Here is a 23,713-nt window from a genome sequence, read left to right as displayed (position 1 = left end):
GTTTGAGCTGGAAGGGACCATAAAGCCCATTCAGTTCCACCCCCTGCCATGGGCAGGGACACCTCCCACTGGATCAGGGGCTCCAAGCCCCATCCAACCTGGCCTCGAACCCCTCCAGTGATGGGGCAGCCACCGCTTCCCTGGGCAACCTGGGCCAGTGCCTCCCCACCCTCAGTGTGAAGAACTTCCTCCTTATGTCTAATTTAAATCATTCCCTCTCCAATTTAAAGCCATTGCCCCTCGTCCTATCACTACAGGCCTTTGTAAAAACTCCCTCCCCAGCTTTCTTGTAGCTTATAATCTCTTTTGGAAGCAGGGGAAGAAGGCACAGCACAAGGCAGGAAGGAACGAGCAGCTGGTGGAAGTGGTTTAACAAGAAGTCCTCTGGGAAGGAGCCTACCAAGGCCAGGAAGGTGCCCAGAAGAAAGCAGCAGGGCAGCGCACCAAGGGGTGAATTCAGCAAGCGCAAAGATTTAAAACAGCCAAGAAGTTCAACTTGGCACTAGAAGATGCCATCCACGACGAACTCTTTGGAACCCCCACTCCGTCAAACCTAGTAGACGTGTTTGAAGCAACCTCTTGAGAGCCCACACTAAGATTTGCAAGGAAAACAAACCACGGAGAGAGGCACGAGGTGACAAAAGCACTGGAAGGCAGAGTGGAACTGGAAGGGTGGAGGTGGGAAGGGATGAGAGTCATCATTGAGATGGCTAACCAAATGCACAGCATGGATTACGAGAAGATTGTAGAACCATTAATAAAAAAGGAGGAAGAATAAATCAATAATTCTGGAAGTGCTGAGATAATGAGTGCCTTTAAAGAAATTATTCTTTAATAAGAAAGGATGTATGGCTAATTAGGAAATAATGAAGAACTTGTCAGTGTATCTAGAGAGAGCGAGGAGGTGATGGGGCTCCATACCAAGAGCTGAAGGAAACCCGAACCGCTGGAGCTGAGCAATACATCTTACTGTCACGAGGAAAGCAGTTAATAGACTCCCTGAATCATTCATGATTATTTATGAAGAAGTGAAGAATCCAGGAAGCACCAAGGGAGGGGAGGGAGAATAATTCACATTATTTCAGAAAGAGTGATTTTTTTAGAGGAAAGAAAGAAATCATGAGATGGTTTGGGTTAGAAGGGACCTCAAAGCCCATCCAGTCCCACCCCCTGCCAAGGGCAGGGACACCTCCCACTGGATCAGGGGCTCCAAGACCCATCCAACCTGGCCCTGAACACTTCCAGGGATGGGGCACCCATGACTTTTCTGAGCAGACGAGAGCTGACCTGCATCCCAATGGAAAGCAGCAGAGAAGACACTGGATGCACAGCCACTCCTAGCAAGTAACAACCGTCGTAATAAAAGGAACACATCACCTTGGTCTCTGACTTGCTCCTACAGTAATGAGACAACCCAATGGGAATATGGGATTTTTAACCTGAGAGCTACAGAAACACACAATCATTAAGGTTGGAAAAGCCTTCTAAGCTCATCCAGTCCAACTGCCAGCCCAACCCCACCGTGCCTGCTAAACCATGTCCCTCGGTGCCATGTCTACAAGCTTTTTGAACCCCTCCAGGGACAGAGACTCCACCACTGCCCCGGGCAGCCTCTGCCAGGGCTTCACCACTCTGTCAGTCAAGAAATATTTCCTGATATCCCATCTGAACTTCTCCTGGTGCAACTTGAGGCCATTTCCTACTGTTCCATCACTTGTTACTTGGTTTCTATCAAGGTAAAGAAAAATATCGGAGAATTCTCATTTAAATTCACATGAGCAGGGAAGGGGGGAAATGAGAGACACGTTCAGTCAACAGAAGGCGCATCAAATGGTCGTCTTAAGATGTAAGCAACCCTGCAAGTAGCCGTGTGTGGGATTAGCGGGAGGTACCTCAAATCTCAGACAAGACTGTGCAGGATTTTATCTTTACACACAAAAGCCCTTTTATACCACAGAAGTACAAACGCAGTTGGAAGTGATAAATCTGATCTCTTTTATAGAAAACCTTTTTTCCTTTCTTTAAGGGAAGAGCCTCTGGAGGCTTTATGCAAACTGTATTCCAGAGGCAGTCGGAGACCCCTTTCGTTTTGCAAAGTCAGCAAAAGCTCCACTCTTTCCACTTGGGTGAAGGGTTTGCTTTAAGCCACTTGTTTAACTGAGGGGAAGAAGTCCCTTGCACCACGCCCACGGAGGGTTTGGAACTTTAGGGTTCAATTTGAGATGCTTTAGGAATATTTATAAGCTCAGCTTCACAGCCAGCACTCAGCTGGCCGTCTCGCAGCGCTGGTTTCCACCTTCTGAGGAGCAATGTTATTCCAGTCTCCAGCACTGCCGTGACACCAACCAATGTTAGAATGGGAGAGGATCTTCCAGGTGTGGAAAAGAAACCCACCTCAATGTGCTGGCAGGGGCTGGAAACAACTTAAAATGCTCTCTGTTCTTTGAGCTGCTGGCCTATGTGGATGAGCAGCAGCAGAAGGGGATCTGAGATGAGTTTCACTCCTCCTGCTACTGAATTCTGGTGTGGTGCAGCAAGGACCTTAATGCTAATCAAGGAGGACCTGCTCAGGAGAAGGGGCATCTCAGCAGAGGGGCTTCAGGTGGCCTAACAGTGTTTGAAGGTGTTCTGACAGGCACTGGCTTCACAGAATCATAGAATCATTAAGGTTGGGAAGGACCTCTAAGCTCAACCGTCAGCCCAACACCATCGTGCCTACTAAACCATGTCCTACAGGGCCACGTCTACATGGGTTTTGTACCCCTTCAGGGACGGAGACGCCACCACTGCCCTGGCAGCCTCTGACAGTGGTTCCATCAGGTATGTTAATGTGGTGTGGAAGAGTGCAAAGACTCCCAAAGGTGTCTGAGCTGGGATGTCCACCCTGCACAGTTGGATGAAAACCAGACCTACTCTAGTGGGATTAGCCCAGTGCTCTGCCTGAGCTCATTAGCTTTGACAATTAATTAGCTCCCAGGCAATCAGCTTGAGTGTCCCTATCCTGACCCCTTGGTTTTACAACTCATATGGGCAGGACGAGCCTGGGTTTGTCTGTACCACCCAGCTCTGGCAGAAAGCTCTACGGGGCAGCACACGCTCGTCTTCACCTCCAGCACCACCACCTTCCAAGCGCCAGTACTGTGCAGAGGCTGATGTTGCCTCTTACAGCAGTTTGGAAGGAATGGAAGACAAAGGCTCTGAATACAAACACTGCAGAAGCCCGAGGTTTCTAATATAACTCTAAAATGTGAAGTTTGGGCTTCGTCAGTGGCACGTGGCAAGGCAAAAGTGTAAGTGCCAGGGCCTGTTCCCTCTGGGTTGGAGCTTGAAGATTTTGACTTACTTATAGATTCATAGAATCGTGGGATGGTTTGGGTTGGAAGGGACCTCAAAGCCCATCCAGTCCCACCCCTGCCAGGGGCAGGGACACCTCCCACTGGATCAGGGGCTCCAAGCCCCATCCAACCTGGCCTTGAATCCCTCCAGGGATGGGGCAGCCACCACTGCTCTGGGCAACCTGGGCCAGGGCCTCCCCACCCTCACAGGAAAACATTTCTTCCTAAGATCTAACCTAATCATCTCCACACCCCTTCTGTAGGGCCAGGGCTGTCACCGGTATTTAATTACAGACTGTATTCTGTCACTCTGAACGCACCCATTCAAAACAATCCTCTACGTATCAACCCTAACTCAGAATAAATACGGATGCTTTATTGCAGGGCTGTGCAGTTGTTGAGGCTGCCTGCTTTTAAAATACACTCAGGAACAAAGAAGGTGATTAATGTACTTAGGCACATGCAGAACTGTGATCACACCAAGTCGTTACACAAACTGTTATATAAATTACCAACCAATTGCTGTATAAATTTCCAGTGTCATAGAATCATAGAAGAGTTTGGGCTGGAAGGCATCTTAAAGATCATCCTGTTTCACCCCCTGCCATGGGCAGGGACACCTCCCACTGGATCAGGGGCTCCAAGCCCCATCCAACCTGGCCTTGATGGGGCAGCCACCACTGCTCTGGGCAACCTGTTCCAGGGCATCACCACCCTCATAGTGAAGAAATTCCTCCTTATGCTTAGTCTAAACCTTCCCCTCTCCAGTTTATACCCGTACCCCCTCATCCTGTCACCACAAGCCTTTGTAAAAAGCCCTTCCCCAGCTTTCTTGTAGCCCCTTCAGGTACTGGAAGGTCACTATACGGTCTCCTCGGAGCCTTCTCTTCTCCAGGCTGAACAACCCCAACTCTCTCAACCTGGCCTCGTACGGAAGGTGCTCCAGCCCTTGGATCATCCTTGTAGTCTTCTCTGGACCCGTTCCAAGAGTTCCATCTCCTTCTTACACTGAGGATTCAAATTCCATCAACCTTTTGCTGAAGGAGTAAATCACCCCAAGTTACCATGGTCATTCCCGACCGCAGGGACCACCTGGCACAAATGAAGGAGGCAGAATCTGGTCTTAAATCACACACTTGACACACATTGGTGATATTACTTCTATTCAGAGATCTCTTGGCTCCTTCAAAGTGTAACTGCAAATCAACTCGGACAGACCCCAAACCACGTAAACTGTCTATTGAAACAAAACGACTGCAATATAATAAATATTGATTTTGTAAATACTTTGTCAAGGTTAAAAGCTTTTCGCAGAGATGGTCATTAGGCACATCACTCTGCTCTGGATCCCTGGTAAGCACATTAATAAATGGATCATATATTATAGAGGAGTCTCAGGCAGTCGGAATCACCACAGCTCCCCTGAACTCAACACAGCAGCCCCAGGCTCTCGCCAGGTGATGATCTTGGTTCTTTAAGCTTCATTATATTTAATTTAAATCAAATGTACTTTGGGGCACGTACAGGTAAAGTGGATGTTTTCTTGGTTTCAGGAGCCCTGCTGTGATATAAACTCTTCTGGAATGGCTTAAAATGGAGCACCTCCCATACAAGGACAGGCTGAGAGAGTTGGGGTTGTTCAGCCTGGAGAAGAGAAGGCTCCAGGGAGACCTCAGAGCAGCTTCCAGCACTGAAAGGGGCTCCAGGAAAGCTCAGGGAGGGATTTTTACAAGGGCCTGGAGTGATAGGATGAGGGGGAATGGCTTTAAATTGGAAGGGGGAAGATTTAGATGAGACATAAGGAAGAAATTCTTCACAACGAGGATGGTGAGGCCCTGGACCAGGTTGCCCAGAGCAGTGGTGGCTGCCCCATCCCTGGAGGGGTTCAAGGCCAGGTTGGATGGGGCTTGGAGTCCCTGATCCAGTGGGAGGTGCCCCTGCCCATGGCAGGGGGTGGGAACTGGATGGGCTTAAAGTCCCTTTGAACCCAAACCATTCTATGATTCTATGAGAACTTGGTGGCTGCATAAATACAACCTCTATCTGTGTGTTTTCTTTTTAAATTACACTCACTTGACTGTTTATAGGCTACAAGGTGATGAAAGACACATTCACTAGAAGGGAATTGTTCCATGACCTACCTGAAGACAACTCAGAATAAATCCTATTGCCTGGGACCCTTCAGGCAGCCTTGGTGATCTCTGCTGGAAACCACCAGTCCACACGCTGGGTGAGGAAAAGCTCCAGTATCCCACCCTTCCAGTCCCAGTACCGCGATTAAATACAAGCTGAACTCACTCATTTTGTGGCTAGCACCTTTCCTCTAACTTGACAACAGTATTGATCTTTACTGTAACGGGGAATCACCACCAATTCAGTGATGAAACCCCAGGGAACTCTTGCAGGATTGAGGGATGAAGAAGTCCTCAAATACGTGCTAAGGACACAGAGAGGTCATTGTGTGCAGAGGAGGTTCAGATGCCCAGCTCCAGCTTATGGCAGTCGGCTGGAGCTGGGCATCTGAACCATAAAGCCCTCCACTCTGGCAACACTATGTAGGTCGATCATTTGGTTTCTGTCACCTCTCATCATGTGCAGAGAATGGAGATGGCACAAATCACAGCATTCAACGGCATTTGATGGCACGATCTGCAGAAGGCCTTAGCCATGTGAAGTTCTGCACATGTTGCTGTTGCAGAACCATCTGGCATCAAACTGCTCAATTGTCATAGAATCACAGGACGGTTTGTGTTGGAAAGGATCCTTAAAGCCCATCCAGTCCAACCCCCTGCTATGCAAGGATGTCTTCCCCTGGATCAGGTTCCTCAGAGCCCCATCTAACCTGCCCTTGAATAGTTCCAGGGATGGGGCAGCCACGATTTCTCTGGGCAACCTGGACCTGAGTTTCATCACCCTCAGTGTAAACAATTTCTCCCTTCTATCCAGTTTGAACCTCCACTCTTTCAGTTTAAAAAAATTTCTCCTTGTCCTATCAGAACAGAACCTGATAAAGATCCTGTCCCCCTCTTCTAGATATCTCTGCAGCCACAGGCTGGTTTTGTAAAGCCCAAGGCTCTTGGACCTGACATGACTCACTACAACTGTAACAATTCACACCCTTACTGAAGGCAAATCTGTGGCATATGGTAGGAATGGCTTTTATCATAAAATGATTTGGGTTGGAAGGAGCCTTAAAGATCATCCAGTGCCAACCCCCTGCCATGGGCAGGGACTGCTTGCTGCAGTCATGACATAACTTACTCCTCCAACCTGCCTTCAGATGCATCACAAGACAAACGGAGACGCCAAATGCTGAATGCACATGCTCCTGCAGAAAGAGATCGGTGCTAATTGCTACTAATGACCTTCCGCATTGCCATCTTTCTGACATTGCCTCTGCCGAGTCGCAAATGAGCCCAGGAACTGCAACAGCCCCATAAAAGTGTCCCACCTTTCCCACTTAGCAGAAGAAACATTTTGTAATTGCAGGAGGTACTCAACCCAGGTCACACGCCCATTGGAAGTGTGTGTTCCCCTCTTTTCTAGAGGGGTCACAGGGAAAGGACCACGCTCAAGGAGGAACATATTGGAGTAGATGAATCGATGTTGACTTACTCCAGCTGAGAAACAGGGCAGGAGTCTGGGGTGGAGAGCACCTGCTTAGAAACCTTATCTCACTACTACATCTCCAGTGCCTTCGGAGACCTACAGGATGAGGAGGGGATGGCTTTAAGCTGAAAGAGGGGAGATTGAGATGAGATTTTAGGAAGATATGTTTTGTAGTGAGGGTGGGGAGGCCCTGGGCCAGGTTGCCCAGAGCAGTGGTGGCTGCCCCATCCCTGGAGGGGTTCAAGGCCAGGTTGGATGGGGCTTGGAGCCCCTGATCCAGTGGGAGGTGTGAACTGGATGGGCTTTAAGATCCCTTCTAATCCAAACCATTCCGTGATGCTATGACATCAGGCCAATCAGCCACATCTGGAACATCTGCCAAAGCAAATACCTGGGGCACAGCAACAGCAGCCAGATCCCCACTGCAACAGGCAGATGATCAGCATGCAGCTTGGCATGTCTCCTGCCAGCCAGAATGGGAGGAAGGATCCTTCTCCGAGCTGCCTGCAGCTCCAACAGCCCGGCGCCACGGTAGGAAATCAATAGAGCCTCCCCACTGCCCACGTCCCAGATGGATTGACTGGCCACTCATCTGGTTCCTAACTCCAGAAGCACAGCACGATACGCACAGTCGATACGATCTAATCACCTTCCTGCCCCTTGATCCAAGCTGTCATCAGTCATTAGCAGAGCAGAGGGGAAGGGGCAGCGCTCGGCTCCCCTCATCCTGCTGATAAGCCAGAGGGCAACATTTCAAATGATACAAACCAACAACACTTCTGAGTATTGGATTTATTTTTCTGTAGCCAAACCCGAATTTTAACCACTGTGCTCTGGGGGAGGTGAGAAATAATCTCATCGGTGAGAAACTGTGTCTGCGCTCTGATTCACTAGGCTGTGGGCTGGTGGCAGCACAGACCTAAGGAAACATCCTTTCAAGGTTCTCATTTCCAAGGAATTCAACGTCAAGATGGAAGAAGCGTTACTGCGGGATGGATCCAGGATAAACTCAGCCATGTCTGAGTTGTGGAACTGAGTGGGTTTTGCGCAACAGCGTGACTCCTCCAAGTAACAAGAGAAAGGAAGAGAGGAAAAGGCCTCAAGTTGCACCAGGGGAGGTTTAATTAGGTAAATTTTTTTACTAACAGAGTGGTGAAACCCTGGCAGAGGCTGCCCAGGGCAGTGGTGGAGTCTCCATCCCTGGAAGGGTTCAAAAACCATGTATACATGGCACTTGGGAACATGGTTTAGTGGGCACGGTGGTGCTCGGCTGATGGTTGGAATGGATACGCTTAGAGGCCTTTTCCAACCTTAATTCTACGACTTGAACCACTGGGACTGCTCATCCTAGAGAAGACCCTCACAAAGAGGTGGCTGTGGATTAAAAATGGAATAAGAAAGGCAGTCGGCTGAACTACAAAGAAGCATCAATAAAATACACATCAGGACAATCAGGGAAGGCATTTGGACTGGCTCCTCAGACAGCAAGACTGAGACTTTACTGGCTCTGCCATGAAAGTCAAGGCTCGTTTCACACTTCTATCTTGCACCCAGCCAAAGAAAGAGCACTGTGTTCCCAGGGAACAGTGGTATCTGTCTGTGAGCCAAGGCACGACGCCGGCTCTCACCCAGCACGCAGTTAATCCGACGCTGTTTGCACATCAAGGGCTCTCACCAGTTTTCCATTTCAGCCGTCCCAACTCAAGAAAGCATTGAAGTCACGCCTTTAAATCTCAGTGACTTCAATTTCAAACTGAGCATGTACAGAGTGCTTTCCCAGGGAGGGAAGCTGATGCTCTCATTATGCCCTTGATGGGATTTCACCCAGCCCTGGCAGCGGCGATGCCCTCGGCGTTATTGGAAGTTCTCAGGGCATCTCCACGTGTAGCAGGCGGCGCTTGGTTATGAGCTTGCATTGCAGCGTGACCAGGTTGCTGGGCTGGAGGAAAGGAGCCGTGCCAAGCCTGCATTGCTAAGGAGCAGCTTTGGACAAGCTGGGGCAGTTTGAGGCAGGAGAAAGGAAAGCCGGGGAGGCCGGGCAATTATTTGCTCAGAAGCAAATGCTCATCCAGGAGAGCTGATCTCAGTCACAGCCATGAGTCCATCCCTTCTTTCTTCCAGCATCCTCAGGGAAATGGTGCCACAGCTCCGTTCCTCGCTGCAATATAAACCCTTGCCAGCATCTTCCCACTCCTCCCCTGCTTTGGGATGAATCACCGGGTGCTTTGGGTAACACAGCCCAGCTCTTCCAGGAAGGGGAGCGAGGGAACAGCGGTTCTGACCCCGAAGTTCTACGTTTGTGTCTTGAAATCAATAAACACGCCGCGTAAGAAAGGATCTATTTCAAAGCTTGACACAACCCCCCCTTCTCCCAGCTTTACAGACTCCAATGGAGAGACCGTGGCATAAAATCAGAACAAAAGGGATGCTTTCCTAACACCACTCTGGAGTCAAAAACAGACCTCTGAGTCTGCCCTACAGTTGGAAAGGTCCTTCCCAAGTACAGAGTCCCAAGCCCCAACAGAGACCCCAGCGAGTCCATGCCCCAAGTGCTGGGCCATGAGCAGCACCTCTTGTCATCATCTACAGCTGATGCCTGCAAGGTCAAGAGGTGAAGAGCAGGGAGGAAAGCAGAGAAATTAAAAGCATTAGTGAATTAATGCCTCTTGAGTCAAGGGTCATTGGTTATCAGGGAAGACAGAGGGGTTTTGTCAGAGAAACCCCAAGAGCTGCAGGTGGAAAGCAGCTGCAGCTCCACAGCAAAGGCTTAAACAAGCGATGCTACGGATGTGTTACGCACCCTCGAGCTGAAAGCAAAGCAACAAGCCAGCCTTCATTCATAAACCCAAAACAATCCTGCCGCGGGGCACCGCAACCAGAGAATGGAACCGACGGCACAAATCCAGGAGGGCCAGACAGGGGACAGGAAAACCAGAACTAAATGCAGGAGTTCGACCTCCAAAAAAGGGATCACTGGTTGAAAAATGTGCTACGGTTCCAGCGTTCAGGCAAATAATTTAATGGGTATTTGCCCAGGTGTTTAGGCATTCTGCCTCCTCTCCTAGCTGGAAGCAGCATCCCAGCGTGGGCACCCAGGCTGGGATCTCCGCATGAGGGATTCGAAGAGGCAAACTCGATCTTCCACTCCAATGGGCTCGGTGCTGCAGCATCAATGGAGCTGTGCAGTTCTACACCAGCTAAGGATCCGACTTCGTGCTAGTGGGCAACCACGGCTCCAACCCACAGCACTTCAGACAGCAAACAGAATGGGTTGGGTTGGAAGGGACCTCAAACCCCATCCATCTCCACCCCTGGAGCCTTCTGTTCTCCAGGCTGAACAACCCCAACTCTCTCAGCCTGTCCTCGGAGCAGAGCTGCTCCAGCACTCGTATCATCTCCGTGGCCTCCTCTGGACCTGTTCCAACAGCTCCATCTCCTTCTTATGTTGGGGATTCCAGAGCTGGACACAGGAGTCCAAGTGGGAGCTCAAGAAAGCAGAGTAGAGGGTGAGAGTCCCCTCCCTCAACCTACGTGCCCTAAAACACCCGTGTCCTACCCTTTTCTAAATCCATCAACTAATCTAAGCCTGGTAAAGGGGAGGGGGTAATTAGCACTGATGGGAAATCCCTCAGCTGTTAAGATCCCATCCACTGTGCTTTCTGCGAACTGCGGGACAGAACGGAACGTGCACCTACTAATTCTCTCATATTTCTGTAACGCAGCGAATTCCTCAGCTAATCAAATGCAGAAAACATAACCCCAAACCAGTCCACACTGCACCACCTGTGTTGTAGTTCGGATCCCCCATCAGAGTCAAGGACCTCACCTGTTGCTACAACCAGATGCTGGCTCCAGAAAACAGCAAAATGAACTTGGTTTTATTATTTCTAACTAGACATACAGCTTTTATCAGAAAAGCTGAGCCTCCACTGAGCTTTTCCAGCCAGCTCCAGGTCAGGCTGCCCTGAAAAGCTGCATCCAATTCTGAAAGCAAAATGTGAGTTGGTTCTGGCTGTATTTTTCAGACAAAATTTTCCTTTGAATAGGAAAGCTGACCCCTTTCACACGCTGTTCTCGGCTCTAGTCTCTTGCTTTAACAGCTGACAGAACTCCTTTCTGCATCCACCAGCAAGTGCCATGGGCATGGCTGAGAGCTGGGCATGGTTTCTATGTACACGAGCCTCCTTGTTAGAAAGCGTAACAGAATCATAGAATGGTTTGGGTTGGAAAGGACCTCAAAGCCCATCCAGTCCCACCCCCTGCCATGGGCAGGGACACCTCCCACTGGATCAGGGGCTCCAAGCCTCCTTTTCTCCAGGCTAAACAGCCCCAGCTCCCCCAGCTGCTCCTCATAAGACTTGTTCTCCAGAACTCTCCCGGCTTTGTTGCCTTACTGCAACTTCTAATGCCTCCGTGTCTCCTTCCAGGATGCTACCTACGCTGGGGTCATCAGAGATTTATCCCGCAAGCTTTCTTTGGCTTACATCCTTGCTCTAAATAGATATTTATCCAATTCATCCCAGTAGGACAATCTGAACCAACAAGGAATGAGCTGGCTTATTTATAAGCCAATTTAACAGGTAAAACTCACACCACAGTCACGGTGAAAGCTTCATCCTAAAAACAAAAAAGGGAACAAGGCCGTCAACAGAACTGTTTGATGAACTGGAAAGTTGTTGATCCAATTGTCTTGGGAAGAGCACACGGAATTCAAAAGCTTTAATGATTACCTGTGGGAATGATGCCAGTTAATCAAGGGATGCAGAAAATTCCTTCAAACTTCAGGAAAGGGAAGGGAATGAAAATATCTCAGCAGGCGCTGGGTCTCCAGAAAGAACATTGCAAGGCTCCTCAACAGGATTTTGTGGCTATATGTGAACAGGTTATGGTAAGTGACACCAAAAAACACTTTCCCTCTCAAAACTTGACCTTTTGGGTGCTGGTTTATTTAGAAGAGTGGGAATGAACAAGGCGAAGTGGCCCCATAAGCCCCTTGAGAGGGCGTTCCTGACCAAAATCCACTCTGCAGCGCTGTCAGCTCTCTGAGTGCATCCTGCGAAACCTGGTAAATCAACAACAATGCCTTTTTTCTCACTTTCATGTCATTTACTTAACACCAGGCACAGTGTTTGCTCTGCTTGCTAATTCTCCTGGTTTTCCAGGCTAGGGATGTGGTGACAGGAGCATCGCTGGGTGACACATTAATACCTGCTGAAATTCCCATGAAAGAAAGGCAAGGATTAGCCCATGGGTTGATGTTTCACCAGTCTCGGCTGCGGCGCTCCTGATTTGCACCACAAGAAATATTAAAGCCAGTGGGATCCTTCATTCATTAAATGGCCAAGAGAAGAAAAAAATCTGATAGGGAGAACAGAGAAAGTTTGATATTTACAGAGCACAGGAACCTTCTGGATGAGGACAGATCCCACCAGACACCAGCCTGCACGCTGAGAGGCTTTAAAAGCCTTTGGAGAGCTTGAGCACAGATGGTGCAACACAGCATCTCCCTATCAGGTCTGTGTATTTTTGGACTTCCCGCTGGAACTGATGAAGCTGCAGTGATTTACATGCGCTCCAAGACAGCCCTGGGGCCATTCCCATTTGCAAATGTCTAAGAGGACATCTCTTGGCACTGACTGCTGTGCGAGCTCCAAGATTGCCTCGTAGAACTTGCTGTACTCCGTTACCCTTGATTAACATGATATTCAGGGTTGTTTGTTACTGTTAACTGCGGAAAGTGCAGCTCTCTCTCACAGAGAGCAGTTCTGAAAATAAATTAATACAAGTCTTGCATTCAGTGCTGGAGTCCTCAGCACAGGAAGGACACGGAGCTGTTGGAGTGAGTCCAGAGGAGACCATGGAGATGATGTGAGGGCTGGAGCACCTCTGCTCTGAGGACAGAATGAGAGAGTTGGGGTTGTTCAGCCTGGAGAAGAGAAGGCTCCAGGGAGACCTTAGAGCAGCTTCCAGTGCTGAAAGGGGCTCCAGGAAGGCTGGAGAGGGGCTCTGGATCAGGGAGGGCAGGGATAGGATGGGGGGAGAATGGTTTTAAGCTGAAAGAGGAGAGACTGAGATGAGATTTTTGGAAGAAATGTTTTGCTGTGAGGGTGGGGAGGCCCTGGCCCAGGTTGCCCAGAGCAGGGGTGGCTGCCCCATCCCTGGAGGGGTTCAAGGCCAGGCTGGATGGGGCTTGGAGCCCCTGATCCAGTGGGAGGTGTCCCTGCCCACAGCAGGGGTGGGACTGGATGGGCTTTCAGGTTCCTTCTGATGAAAACCATTCCAGGATTCCATGAAGACGTCAGGATCACCTTTGGATCCTGGACAGACACAAGCTGGTGTAAATCCACTGACCTCAGTGACGCCTCTTGGCTTTTTTCTGCCCTCAAAACATCTCAGCCCACTTGCCGCTCTCAGGATTTGGTCACAGGAAAATGGAGCCATCGGGAAGGCTGTTTGGCGTTGCTGGAGAAGGACAGGAGAGACCCTGCTGCCACAGATAGCAGGGAATGGAGCAAGGGCGGTGGGATGTGGGAAGGCCAACAAACCAAGCCCTGGGAAAGTGCCCTGCTTGCTACAGGAAAAGATTAAGGATTCTCACTGCTTCTGTTTTAGCAGCAAATATTTCACTTTGCAAATGCAAACAGATCTTTGTCATACAGCGACTCCTTGGATACCTCCCCAGGCGCTGTGGGCTACAGGAATTCCCACAGACCCAGCAGCAGCACGGTCACGGTGCCTCAAGAAACCAAGTCCCCACAAAAGCTTCTCTGGCAGCAAAGACAGAAGTGAGGTCCTGCCAAGTAAGCTGATGAATAACGCTGTCTGCTGGTCCCCGTTGTGGCTCTGATGCCTGGGCAGAAGCCGGGAGGCACTGGTAGAGTTTTCCACCCATTAAGTTTACTCTAGATGTGGAAACCAATCGGAACAAAGTCATCCACCTCCCATACGAGGACAGGCTGAGAGAGTTGGGCTTGTTCAGCCTGGAGAATAGAAAGGTCCGAGGAGCCTTTATAACCGACCTGAAAGGGTCTACGAGAAAGATGGGGAGGAGCTCTTCATAAAGGCTTGTGGTGATGAGGGACAATGGGTACAAACTGGAAGGGGGCAGATTTAGACTAGACAGAAGGAACAATTTCTTCACCATGACAGTGGTGAGACACTGGCCCAGGTTGCCCAGAGCAGGGGTGGCTGCCCCATCCCTGGAGGGGTTCAAGGCCAGGTTGGATGGGGCTTGGAGCCCCTGATTCAGTGGGAGGTGTCCCTGCCCATGGCAGGGCGGTTGGAACTAGATGACCTTTAAGGTCCCTTCCAACCCAAACCATGCTATGATTCTATGATTCCTAGCGGACATAGGATTTTTGATCCTTAAAAGAAGCACTCTCTCCACACCCCTCACTCAGCCTTTGACAGCCAAGTGAGCTGAGGTCTAGGTAGCACTTCTGCTAATTAACATCTGACTGCTAACAATCATTACAGCTGATCCAAGAGAGTGAATCATACAATGACCTGAGTTGGAAGGGACCCACAAGGATCACTGCGTCCAGCTCCCTTCTTCGCACAGGGCAACCCCAACATTCACACTGCGGGGCCAAGGGCGTTGTCCATAGCGTCTGTTCACAGGGTTGGTCTCCACTGCAATCTGCAGAGGTGCTGCAGGGCTTTGCAGTCCAAGGACAGTTTGTGCCTTCAGCCTAGGCAGTGAAATCCCATGTACCTGTATATCTGAGAGCACTATTTAAAGTCCACTGAAGCCAAGACCTGTTTCTGCTTTGCTGCAAGAGGAACTGGATAGGCTCCCCCATCTCAGTGTCATGGCAAAGCAGCCAGCCAGCCACCCCAGAGCCTTGCTGAAAGGCAAAAGGAACGTGAAAGAGATGCCAGGGGAGAAAAGAGGCAAAGCCCCATGAGCTCCTCTAAAGGAAACTCACAGTCCCAACCCAAAGCTTCCTGCTTGGCTGCCAAAAAAAAAAAAAAAAGAGAGCAGAAAGTTGTATCACTTCAGGAAAAATGTTTTTCTGTGAGGGTGGGGAGGCCCTGGCCCAGGTTGCCCAGAGCAGGGGTGGCTGCCCCATCCCTGGAGGGGTTCAAGGCCAGGCTGGATAGGGCTTGAAGCCCCTGATCCAGTGGGAGGTGTCCCTGCCCATGGCACGGGTGGAACTGGATGGGCTTTGAGGCCCCTTCCAACACAAACCATTCCATGATTCCATCGCTGTTCACCATGGGACCACCGACCACTTCAACTTATATGGTAAATCCAGGTTCGCGTCTGCTACAGTCAGGATATCCATCCCAAAACCAAAAGCAGCCTCCGGAGGCATGACCCACCCCAGGGAAGGTCTCCACCCATGGGATGAGAAGTGCTAGAGACTCTGCGGAGGACACCCAGATCTATCAGCGCTGGCCAACAACCCAACATCTGGTGAGAGATGGGCAGGAATAACTACTCTACATCACGGTCCCCCCACTGCCTGACCCAGAAAGCTTTCAAACCTGCTTATGGACCTCTGGGAGTCTTTTCCAACAGGCATCAGCAAGCATAAATGTTTATAAGACAGAGCTTGATTGATTGATGTGATTTCAGAGCAGCCAGAGATAGGTGAGGACTGGACTGTGTGATCCTGGAGGTCCCTTCCAGTCTGTTTTTTAATGTATATATTCATCCACCTATCCATTTATCTATAAAAAGCCCTTTTAGCTGCTGAACCTGCACTCCCCACACACTTCCCAGCAAAAGCAAGAGGGACTTGAATGCGCAAAGAATGAACGATCCAGCTCCATCTTGTGTCTCTGCTTTTCACATGCCAAGCAGCACTCCAGCTAGTCAGGATCAAATCCAGACAGCTGCAATATAGGCACAAAACTGGGACGATTCAGATTAAAAACCCATTTTCCTCTACATTTCTCTGAATATTTACTCCTCTCCCAACAGCTGTCCTGAAAGGAAGAGAGGAAGAGAGAGGATTTCCCACGATCTGTGTCCAGCTTAGAGATCCAGGCTCCCTGAATTACGTTTGATTGTGCCTCAGCACGGATTATTTTGAAGCCATCATCTGCAAGGACCACACAATCAGCGCTCTGTCAAGGGGAAAACAAAATTGGGGCAGTTCCTGAAGGGGTCCGTAAAAAGCACTTAACAGCGATCGCCCAGAGCCTGGCAAGCACGTACCAATGTGTGAATGCTGCTTGCAAGAACAACAGCTCATCAAGGCACTCTTGGGTCAGCGCAGATTGCGGTGAGAATCACAGTCTCCTCAGGTTACAAAATTAAGAGCACAGATGTGTGCCAAGGAATGCTTTGCTCCGACGCTGTAATCGCAGAAGAGAAGTCAAAAGGTGATGACTTTGCCCTTTCCAAAGAGCTGTGGGTACTTGTTACAACCACTCATTGCAGGCAAAAAGGGGCACCCTTTTGGCAGGTTTGTCTCGCTGCAAAAGGCCTGTCTCCTCGAAAAATGACTCCTAGATACCTTTGCAGGAGGTTCACCAGCTCAAATCTGCAGGTGGTTCCGAATGCCCGCTCCTGGCCAGGATAAAGCTTGGACTGTCACTAAGCTCTCCCCTCGATTCAGTTACACAGAAGCTCAGGGAGTGCTTCTGAAATCACTGCTCCAATTACACCGTGCTGCTACAACGGACTCAACGGGATCTTCGCTCTCCTCAAACAAGCAAACATCAGGAAACAGCAGTCAAACCCTGCACTTTCACACCAAAAAGCCATACTGACCACCTGCAGGAACACGGGCTCACTGAGGCAGGCGTGACTTCACTTCCCGATTTCTCGGAGAGAAATTGCATACAAATCATTTCAAACCATAGAATCATGGAATGGTTTGGGTTGGAAGGGACTTCAAAGCGCATCCAATCCCACCCCTGCCATGGGCAGGGACACCTCCCACTAGATCACGGGCTCCAAGCCCCATCCAACCTGGCCTTGAACCCCTCCAGGGATGGGGCAGCCACCCCTGCTCTGGGAAAGCTGCGCCAGGGTCTCCCCACCCTCATCGTAAAGAATTTCTTCCTAATGTCTAATCTAAATCTCCCCTCTTCCAATTTAAAGCCATTCCCCCTCATCCCATTGCTCCAGGCCCTTGTGAAAAGCCCCTCCCCAGCTTTCCTGGAGCCCCTTTCAGCGCTGGAAGCTGCTCTAAGGTCTCCCTGGAGCCTTCTTCTCCAGGCTGAACAACCCCAACTCTCTCAGCCTGCCCTCACAGCAGAGCTGCTCCAGCCCGCAGATCATCTCCATGACCTCCCCTGGACCCGTTCCAACAGCTCCATCTCCTTCTTATGTTGGGGATTCCAGAACTGTGAGAGTGCTGGAAAGCCTTGGAGGAGGCGTTCCCTCTCCCAGTAAAAGGGTGTCAGGGCAAGCCCTCTCCAGCACCAGCAGGCACTGCTGTACCCTTTCCTCCCACGCTGCACCGGACTGAGGTGACCCTTCTTCTCCCAGCCCTCTCAGGGGGTGACATGACCAGCGATGGCCTGTCCCTGCATGCACCCACTGCCTCAACACAGGGTGCAGAGCTGCAGCCCAGCAGCCTGCATCCTCCACGGGGCCACATACCATCACGCAGCAGGTGAAAGCAAGACAAGAGACCTCCTGAGAAAACAATCTGGCCAAGATCCTTTTGACAGGAGAGGTCAGGACCCTCTCCATCTCACCAACCCCACGTCGCAGGTTCCTCCACCTGCTCCTGCCAGCACTGATTTGTTGGAGCCGGGGGCAATTATTTCAATGTTCATCCGTGGAGTGACGCCCACCCCCTCGCGCCCTGTCTGCCCGCGTCCCAGTCACTTCTGCCCCAGTTCCCTCAGCGAGGAGGTCACTGGTGCGAGGACGGAGGGCGGGAGGGGGCGGTGGGGCGGATGGAGTTGAGCTGATGACAGCCACGTCCCTGCCGCAAGCGCTGGCAACCTCTCCTCTGGCGAGGACGCGTGTGGGAGTGAGAGCGCTGAAGAGGAGCTGATCAGTATTCAGCAAAGGGCTCCGCTACCGCGCTGCTGCCCACTGCCACCCCTCCTCCTCGCCATGACTCGGTGTGCAGGAGGAGACAGCAGCCCTTCCTCAGCAGCACCCCACGGTGCCTTGACACTGTGTCCCGTGTACCCCCTCTCCCAGAGGATTTCACACCTCCCTCCTCACGAAAGCATCGCTGCCCATCACTTTTCCAGCTCTGCAGTGTAGGTGCTCCTGATCCACCCCCAGGCCCAGCTGGCTCCTTCGGCAGAGCCCTGGCTCCTCGGGGCCAGTCATCGTGATTTGGGGACCCACCAGGAGCATCATCTGCCCGATGCCAGCATCCTTGTGCCGAGGGGGAACTCTTCTCTCTAGCAAAGGAGCAAAACAGCATCACCTCCCCATTGCTCCCTCTCAAGCAAGGGAGCAAAACACAGCATCATCTGCCTGCTGCAGATCCCATCCCCATGGTGGAGGAAACTCTCCTCACAAGCAAAGGAGTAAAACACAGCATCATCTCCCCAACGCCAACATCCTTGTGCTGGGGAGCAACTCTCCTCTCAAGCAAGGGAGCAAAATGCATCATCATCTTCTCAATGAGAGCATCCTCAGGCGCGGGGAGCACTCTCCTCTCAAGCAGGGGACCAAACCATAGCAACATCTGCCTGCTGCCAGCATCCCTGTGCCAGGGGGGCAACTCTCCTCTCGAACAAGGGTGCAAAACACAGTATCGTCTCCCCAGTGTGAACATCCCTGTGCTGGAGAACAACTCTCCTCTCAAGCAAGGGAGCAAAACGAAGCATCATCTCCCCAGTGCCGGTATTCCAGCGCTGAGGGGCAGCTTTCCTCTCAAGCAATGGAGCAAAACACAGCATCATCTGCCTGCTGCTGCCATCCCCATGGTGGAAGCACCTCTCCTCTCAAGCAAGGGTGCAAAACACAACATCATCTCCCCAGTGCCAGCACCCCCAAGCTCAGGGACCACTCTCCTCTCAAGCAACGGTGCAAAACACAGCATCATCTCCTCAGTGCCAGCATCCCCAAGCTCAGGGACCACTCTCCTTGCAAGCAGGGGTGCAAAACACAGCATCATCTCCGCAGCAACAGCCTCCCCAAGCGCAGGGACCAATCTCCTCTCAAGCAAGGGATCAAAACACAGCATCATCTCCTCAGTGTCAGCATCCCTAACTCAGGGACCACTGTCCTCTTAAGCAAGGGATCAAAACACAGCATCATCTCCTCAGTGCCAGCATCCCTGAGCTCAGGGACCACTCTCCTCTCAAGTAGGGGTGCAAAACACAGCATCACCTCCACAGTGCCAGCATCCCCAAGCTCAGAGCCCACTCTCCCCTCAAGACGGGTGCAAACCACAGCCTGGATGTGGGAGACGGCGGGTGGCGATGGGGAAGGCGCCCACGCAGGACAAGGTGTGTCGGCCGGGTGGCCCTGGGCCGGGGGCGCAGGCCTCACCTTGTGGAGCTTCCACATGGCGCCCAGCGCCTTGACCTCGTGGCTGGCGTGCTTGCCCTCCTCGAGGCACTGGTAGCAGACGGGGCTCTTGCACTGCACGCAGTACATGCTGTGGTTCTCCAGCTCGTGGTCGGTGCAGGTGGAGATCTTGCGGGGGCTGAGGCGGCGGCCGGCGCGGCCCTGGGCCGGGGGCACCAGGCGGTGCTTGGCCAGCGGGCCCCGCGGCGGGTGGCAGCGCAGGCGGCAGGGCTCGCAGTAGAAGACGTCGCACTGCTCGCACATGACGGCCGCCTCCTTGGGCGCCTTCTCGCAGAGCTGGCAGCGCAGCGCGGCCGCCCGGCCCTGCTGGTAGCGGTCGATGACGCCCTCGAGCAGGCGGTTGCGGGGGAAGCCGCGCAGGCCGCGCTCGTCCAGCACCAGGCTGCGGTGGCACTGCGGGCACGTCAGGCAGGCGTTGCGGGGCGGCGGGGCCAGCGAGGCGGCCGAGGGGGCGGGCGGCGGCGGCGCGGCCGGGGGGAACACCCGCACCCCGTTGGGGGACTTCTGGCACGGCGTGGTGGGCGCGCTGGCGAACCCCCCGTACGAGCCGTAGCCGCTGTCCGCCTCGCTGTACAGGCTCATCTTATCCAGGTCCAGGTAGTCGTAGTCGGAGACGGCGGAGCCCGAGGCGCGGCGGCTCTGCGGGGACTCCGCCTCGGGCGTCTGCACGAGGATGTTGCGGGCGCACGCCTGGCACAGGTTGTGCGAGCAGGGCAGGATGATGGGCTCCCGGTAGAAGGAGCCGCACACGGGGCATTTCAGCTCCTCTTCCATCTCTTCCATGAAGGAGGGAGGCGCGGGGAAAGGGGGGGGGGGGAGAGGGGAGCAGGAGCCCAAAGCACCGCGACCGCCCCGCGCCGCGCCGCCGCGCCGACTGCCGCCAGCCCCGAGCCCCGCGCCGAGGCCCGCGCCGAGCCCCGCCCACCGAGCCTCGCCATTGGTTGAGCTGCACTGAGCTCCGCCCACTGAGCACAGCCATTGGCTGAGCGGCGCTGTGCCCCGCCCACCGAGCCCAGCCATTGGCTGAGCCGCTTCGCGGGGGCGTAACGCGGCGCTCTGATTGGCTGAGACCCCTGCGCGTCCTCCCGCCAGCCCCGCCCCCGAGGCCCCGCCTGGAGTGGCGGGTCCAAGGCTGGAACCCTCGGCTGGAGGGGGGAGATGGAGGTGTTGGGGGGGTCCAGAGGCCCTGGAGGCCGGGACCCGTGCGAGGCCAGGCTGAGAGAGTTGGGGTTGTTCAGCCTGGAGAAGAGAAGGCTCCAGGGAGACCTCAGAGCAGCTTCCAGTGCTGAAAGGGGCTCCAGGAAAGCTGGGGAGGGGCTGCTCACACAGGCCTGGGGTGATGGAGTGAAGGACAGTGGATACAAACCAAAAAAACCAACCCCAGCCTTCTGGCTTTGGCGTTTAGTCAATGGCTACGTGTCTCTCATCAGAAATGTAATTCCCCTAATACAGAATTGTCTACTAGGACATGTAAAATTCACTGTTACTCCTAAAACAAGCTGTGGGAATATCCCAGCCCTTTTAAAATACCACCTATTTCAGTGTCTTAATTTCAAGCATGAGTTTCTAAGGTGTTTCACCTACAAGTTGAGAAATCTCGTTCTGAAGCTTGTTGGACTCCGTGATCCAGTGGGTCTTTTCCAACCTAGTGATTCTGTGATGCTAGACATAAAGAGGAATTTCTTCACGCTGAGGGTGGGGAGGCCCTGGCCCAGGCTGCCCAGAGCAGGGGTGGCTGCCCCATCCCTGGAGGGGTTCAAGGCCAGGTTGGATGGGGCTTGGACCCCCTGATCCAGTGGGAGGTGTCCCTGCCTATGGCAGGGATGGAACTGGATGGGTTTGAGGTCCCTTCCAACCCAAACCATTCCATGATTCAAAGGGGGAGACACCTAGGCGCTGAGATGCGCAAGGAAGGCACCAACATTTGTCAGCCTGATAAGGAGGGGGAAGCAATAACATGAAAAGGACTTTCCGCCTCTGCGGGGATGTGAGCAGGGCTGATTGTACTCTCCTTTCTGCTTCTCCAGGCTCCTGCTCGCTCCATATCGACCACTGGTGTTGTGGCTTCCCCTCAATGGTGCTGAGTGCTCCTCACTCGCTCCCTTTCGCTGTCTGCTCAGAGTTGATATTTTTTTCCCCTCTGCTTTCATTCCTCTCGCTGCCCTTTTGCTGTAGTGAAGCCATCAGTCCTCGTTTGCTCTGCCTCCTGTTCCCCAGGGCCATTTTTCACCCTGGCAGGTCCGTGATGCCGTTTCTGCTGTAGCGACACGCTGGTCGTACCAATAGGCAGAAGGAGGAAAAAGCTCTACAAAGAGGAGAGCAGCCGTCGTGTTTGGAAGCAACCCTTGGTCATAAACATTTACCTCTTTTCTTGGGCCCTCGCTTCCTCGTGAAGTGTAAGGAGGCCAAGTGCGAGGTCCCACACCTGGGTCGGGGCAATCCGCGGTTTCAATCCAGGCTCGGGGATGACGTGATTGAGAGGAGCCCTGAGGAGAAGGACTTGGGGTGCTGGGGGGTGAGGAGCTCCATTTTAACAACTCAATATTTTCTCCTTGTTAATAATACCTTGATGACAAACAGCTTAAACCGCTTGCTTTGGGCAACAGGGTTTTCTTAAACCTCCTCTGCTTTATATTTACACGTATTTATGTACAAACACACGTCCGCTACCAATCTTTCTGCTGAGATCGCCACCAGCGAAAGGATTACAGGACAAAAGGAAGGTGGGACTCAGGATATCAATAAACGTTCACATCATAGACTGTAGTGAGGAGCTGTGGGCCACGACGCTGAAGGCTGTCTGTCACTAATTAATCTATCAGCATCATCCCTGTGATGCTGATCGATCTCCATCCACCAGGGCAGAGAGGGAGCCTACCTGGATCTCCCTGCAGGGGGATTGCTGGCATGGTCTTGGGAAGGTGATAGATCACCTGGCTTCCACCTTCGCTGCTCTGGGCTGCACAGGAACCTTGGGTCCAGGCTAGGAGAGGTGGACTGGGCAGGCGAAGGTGTGCCAGCACGTGTGTGCAGGTAGTGGGTAGCCAGAAGGCGAATTTAGGTTGATTGATGAGACCCTGAGCTGGGCCAGAGCTAATAAATAAAGGAGAGGAATGAGTCAAGACAAAAAGCTCTGCAGTCTCCTTCATTCATTGCATTCCTGCAACACCCTGAAGAGATAGATCAGAGAGCAGACAAGGGCTCGGAGCTCACCTCCTGAGTGGAGGGGGTTGGGATGTGGTTGGGGTGTCCCAGGATCTTCCTAGAGGTGTCCCCATGCTGCTGGAGAGTTCTCAGGTGTCCGATGAAAGCAGATGATCTTCCACTACCATGTGGGAGACCTGTGTTAAGCTTTGGAAATGTGTTCTCCTCTCATGCTTGTTCATCCTCTCATTGCTTCTTGGCCTTTTGGCTAAGATCAAGTGTAGTATCTAGCACGCATGGTACCTTGGCAGCAACATAGAGTGTCTCCAGCCCTTTGTACAGGAACCCTCCTGTCTCCCTGTGTCTACTGGAACCATCTCAGCAGATGCTGCTTAGGATTCAAGTTGCCTTTTTATGACTTTAAGACATTGGCAGCTCGTAATTCATCAACCAATATATCTGACCCTCCTCCTCCGTCATTTTGAATGGATGAGCTCTTGGCTGACAGCAGAAATCCTTGTTTATTAGTCCCTGCATGCACACATGACCTTGACATCCGTATCCCTGCAGTCATTCCACTCCCTGAGGTCATTCACCGTTTCCGACATATCCTGCTTCCTCTCTGTGCTGATGACACCTCCTGGCCTTGAGTCGTTAGCACGTTTGCTGAGTTCACTCTCATCTTTCATGCAAAGATCATCATCAGAAATGCTGGGTGAGAAGTCCAACAGCATCCCAGGGCTTAAACTCCCAGGGCTCCTCCAGTAACTGTCTCCCAGCACTGTTTTCAGACCTTCTCACTAGTTTTCATAGAATCATGGAGTCATTAAGGTTGGAAAAGACCTCTAAGATTAAGTCCAACCATCAGCCCAACACCGTGCCCACTAAACCATGTCCTCAAGTAGCATGTATGCAAGCTTTTTGAAGCCCTCCAGGGATGGAGGCTCCACCACTGCCCTGGGCAGCCTCTGCCAGGGCTTCACCACTCTGTCAGAAAGAAATTTTTCCTGATATTCAATCTAAACCTCTCCTGGTGAAACTTGAGGCCATTTCTTCTCGTCCTGTCACTTGTTATCTGACAGAGGAGACCAACACCCACCTCACTCCTTTCAAGGAGCTGCAGAGAGCAATGAAGCCTCCACTCAGCCCCCTCTTCTCCAGG

General features: G+C 52.1%; 1 protein-coding gene and 1 pseudogene across 7 annotated transcripts in view; one reads left to right on the top strand and one right to left on the bottom strand.

Annotated features, from left to right (window-relative positions):
• The window catches only part of TRIM9 (tripartite motif containing 9), a 62,155-nt gene extending 41,959 nt beyond the window's left edge, over positions 1–20,196 (bottom strand). For all 7 annotated transcript variants that reach the window (XM_069856806.1, XM_069856803.1, XM_069856804.1 and 4 more), the window contains exon 1: positions 19,369–20,196. In XM_069856806.1, coding sequence (XP_069712907.1) covers positions 19,369–20,190 — 822 coding nt within the window. In that variant the 5' untranslated portion in view covers positions 20,191–20,196. The remainder of the gene's footprint in view (positions 1–19,368) is intronic.
• Positions 20,197–22,799: 2,603 nt separating this feature from the next.
• LOC138721668 (U2 spliceosomal RNA) lies at positions 22,800–22,886 on the top strand (annotated as a pseudogene).
• The last annotated feature ends 827 nt before the right edge of the window (positions 22,887–23,713 follow it).

The sequence above is a fragment of the Phaenicophaeus curvirostris genome, chromosome 5 (genome assembly GCF_032191515.1).
Source record: "Phaenicophaeus curvirostris isolate KB17595 chromosome 5, BPBGC_Pcur_1.0, whole genome shotgun sequence".
NCBI lineage: Eukaryota > Metazoa > Chordata > Aves > Cuculiformes > Cuculidae > Phaenicophaeus > Phaenicophaeus curvirostris.
The sequence above is the reverse complement of the archived record's forward strand: the minus strand, read 5'-3'. Positions and strand labels throughout refer to the sequence as shown.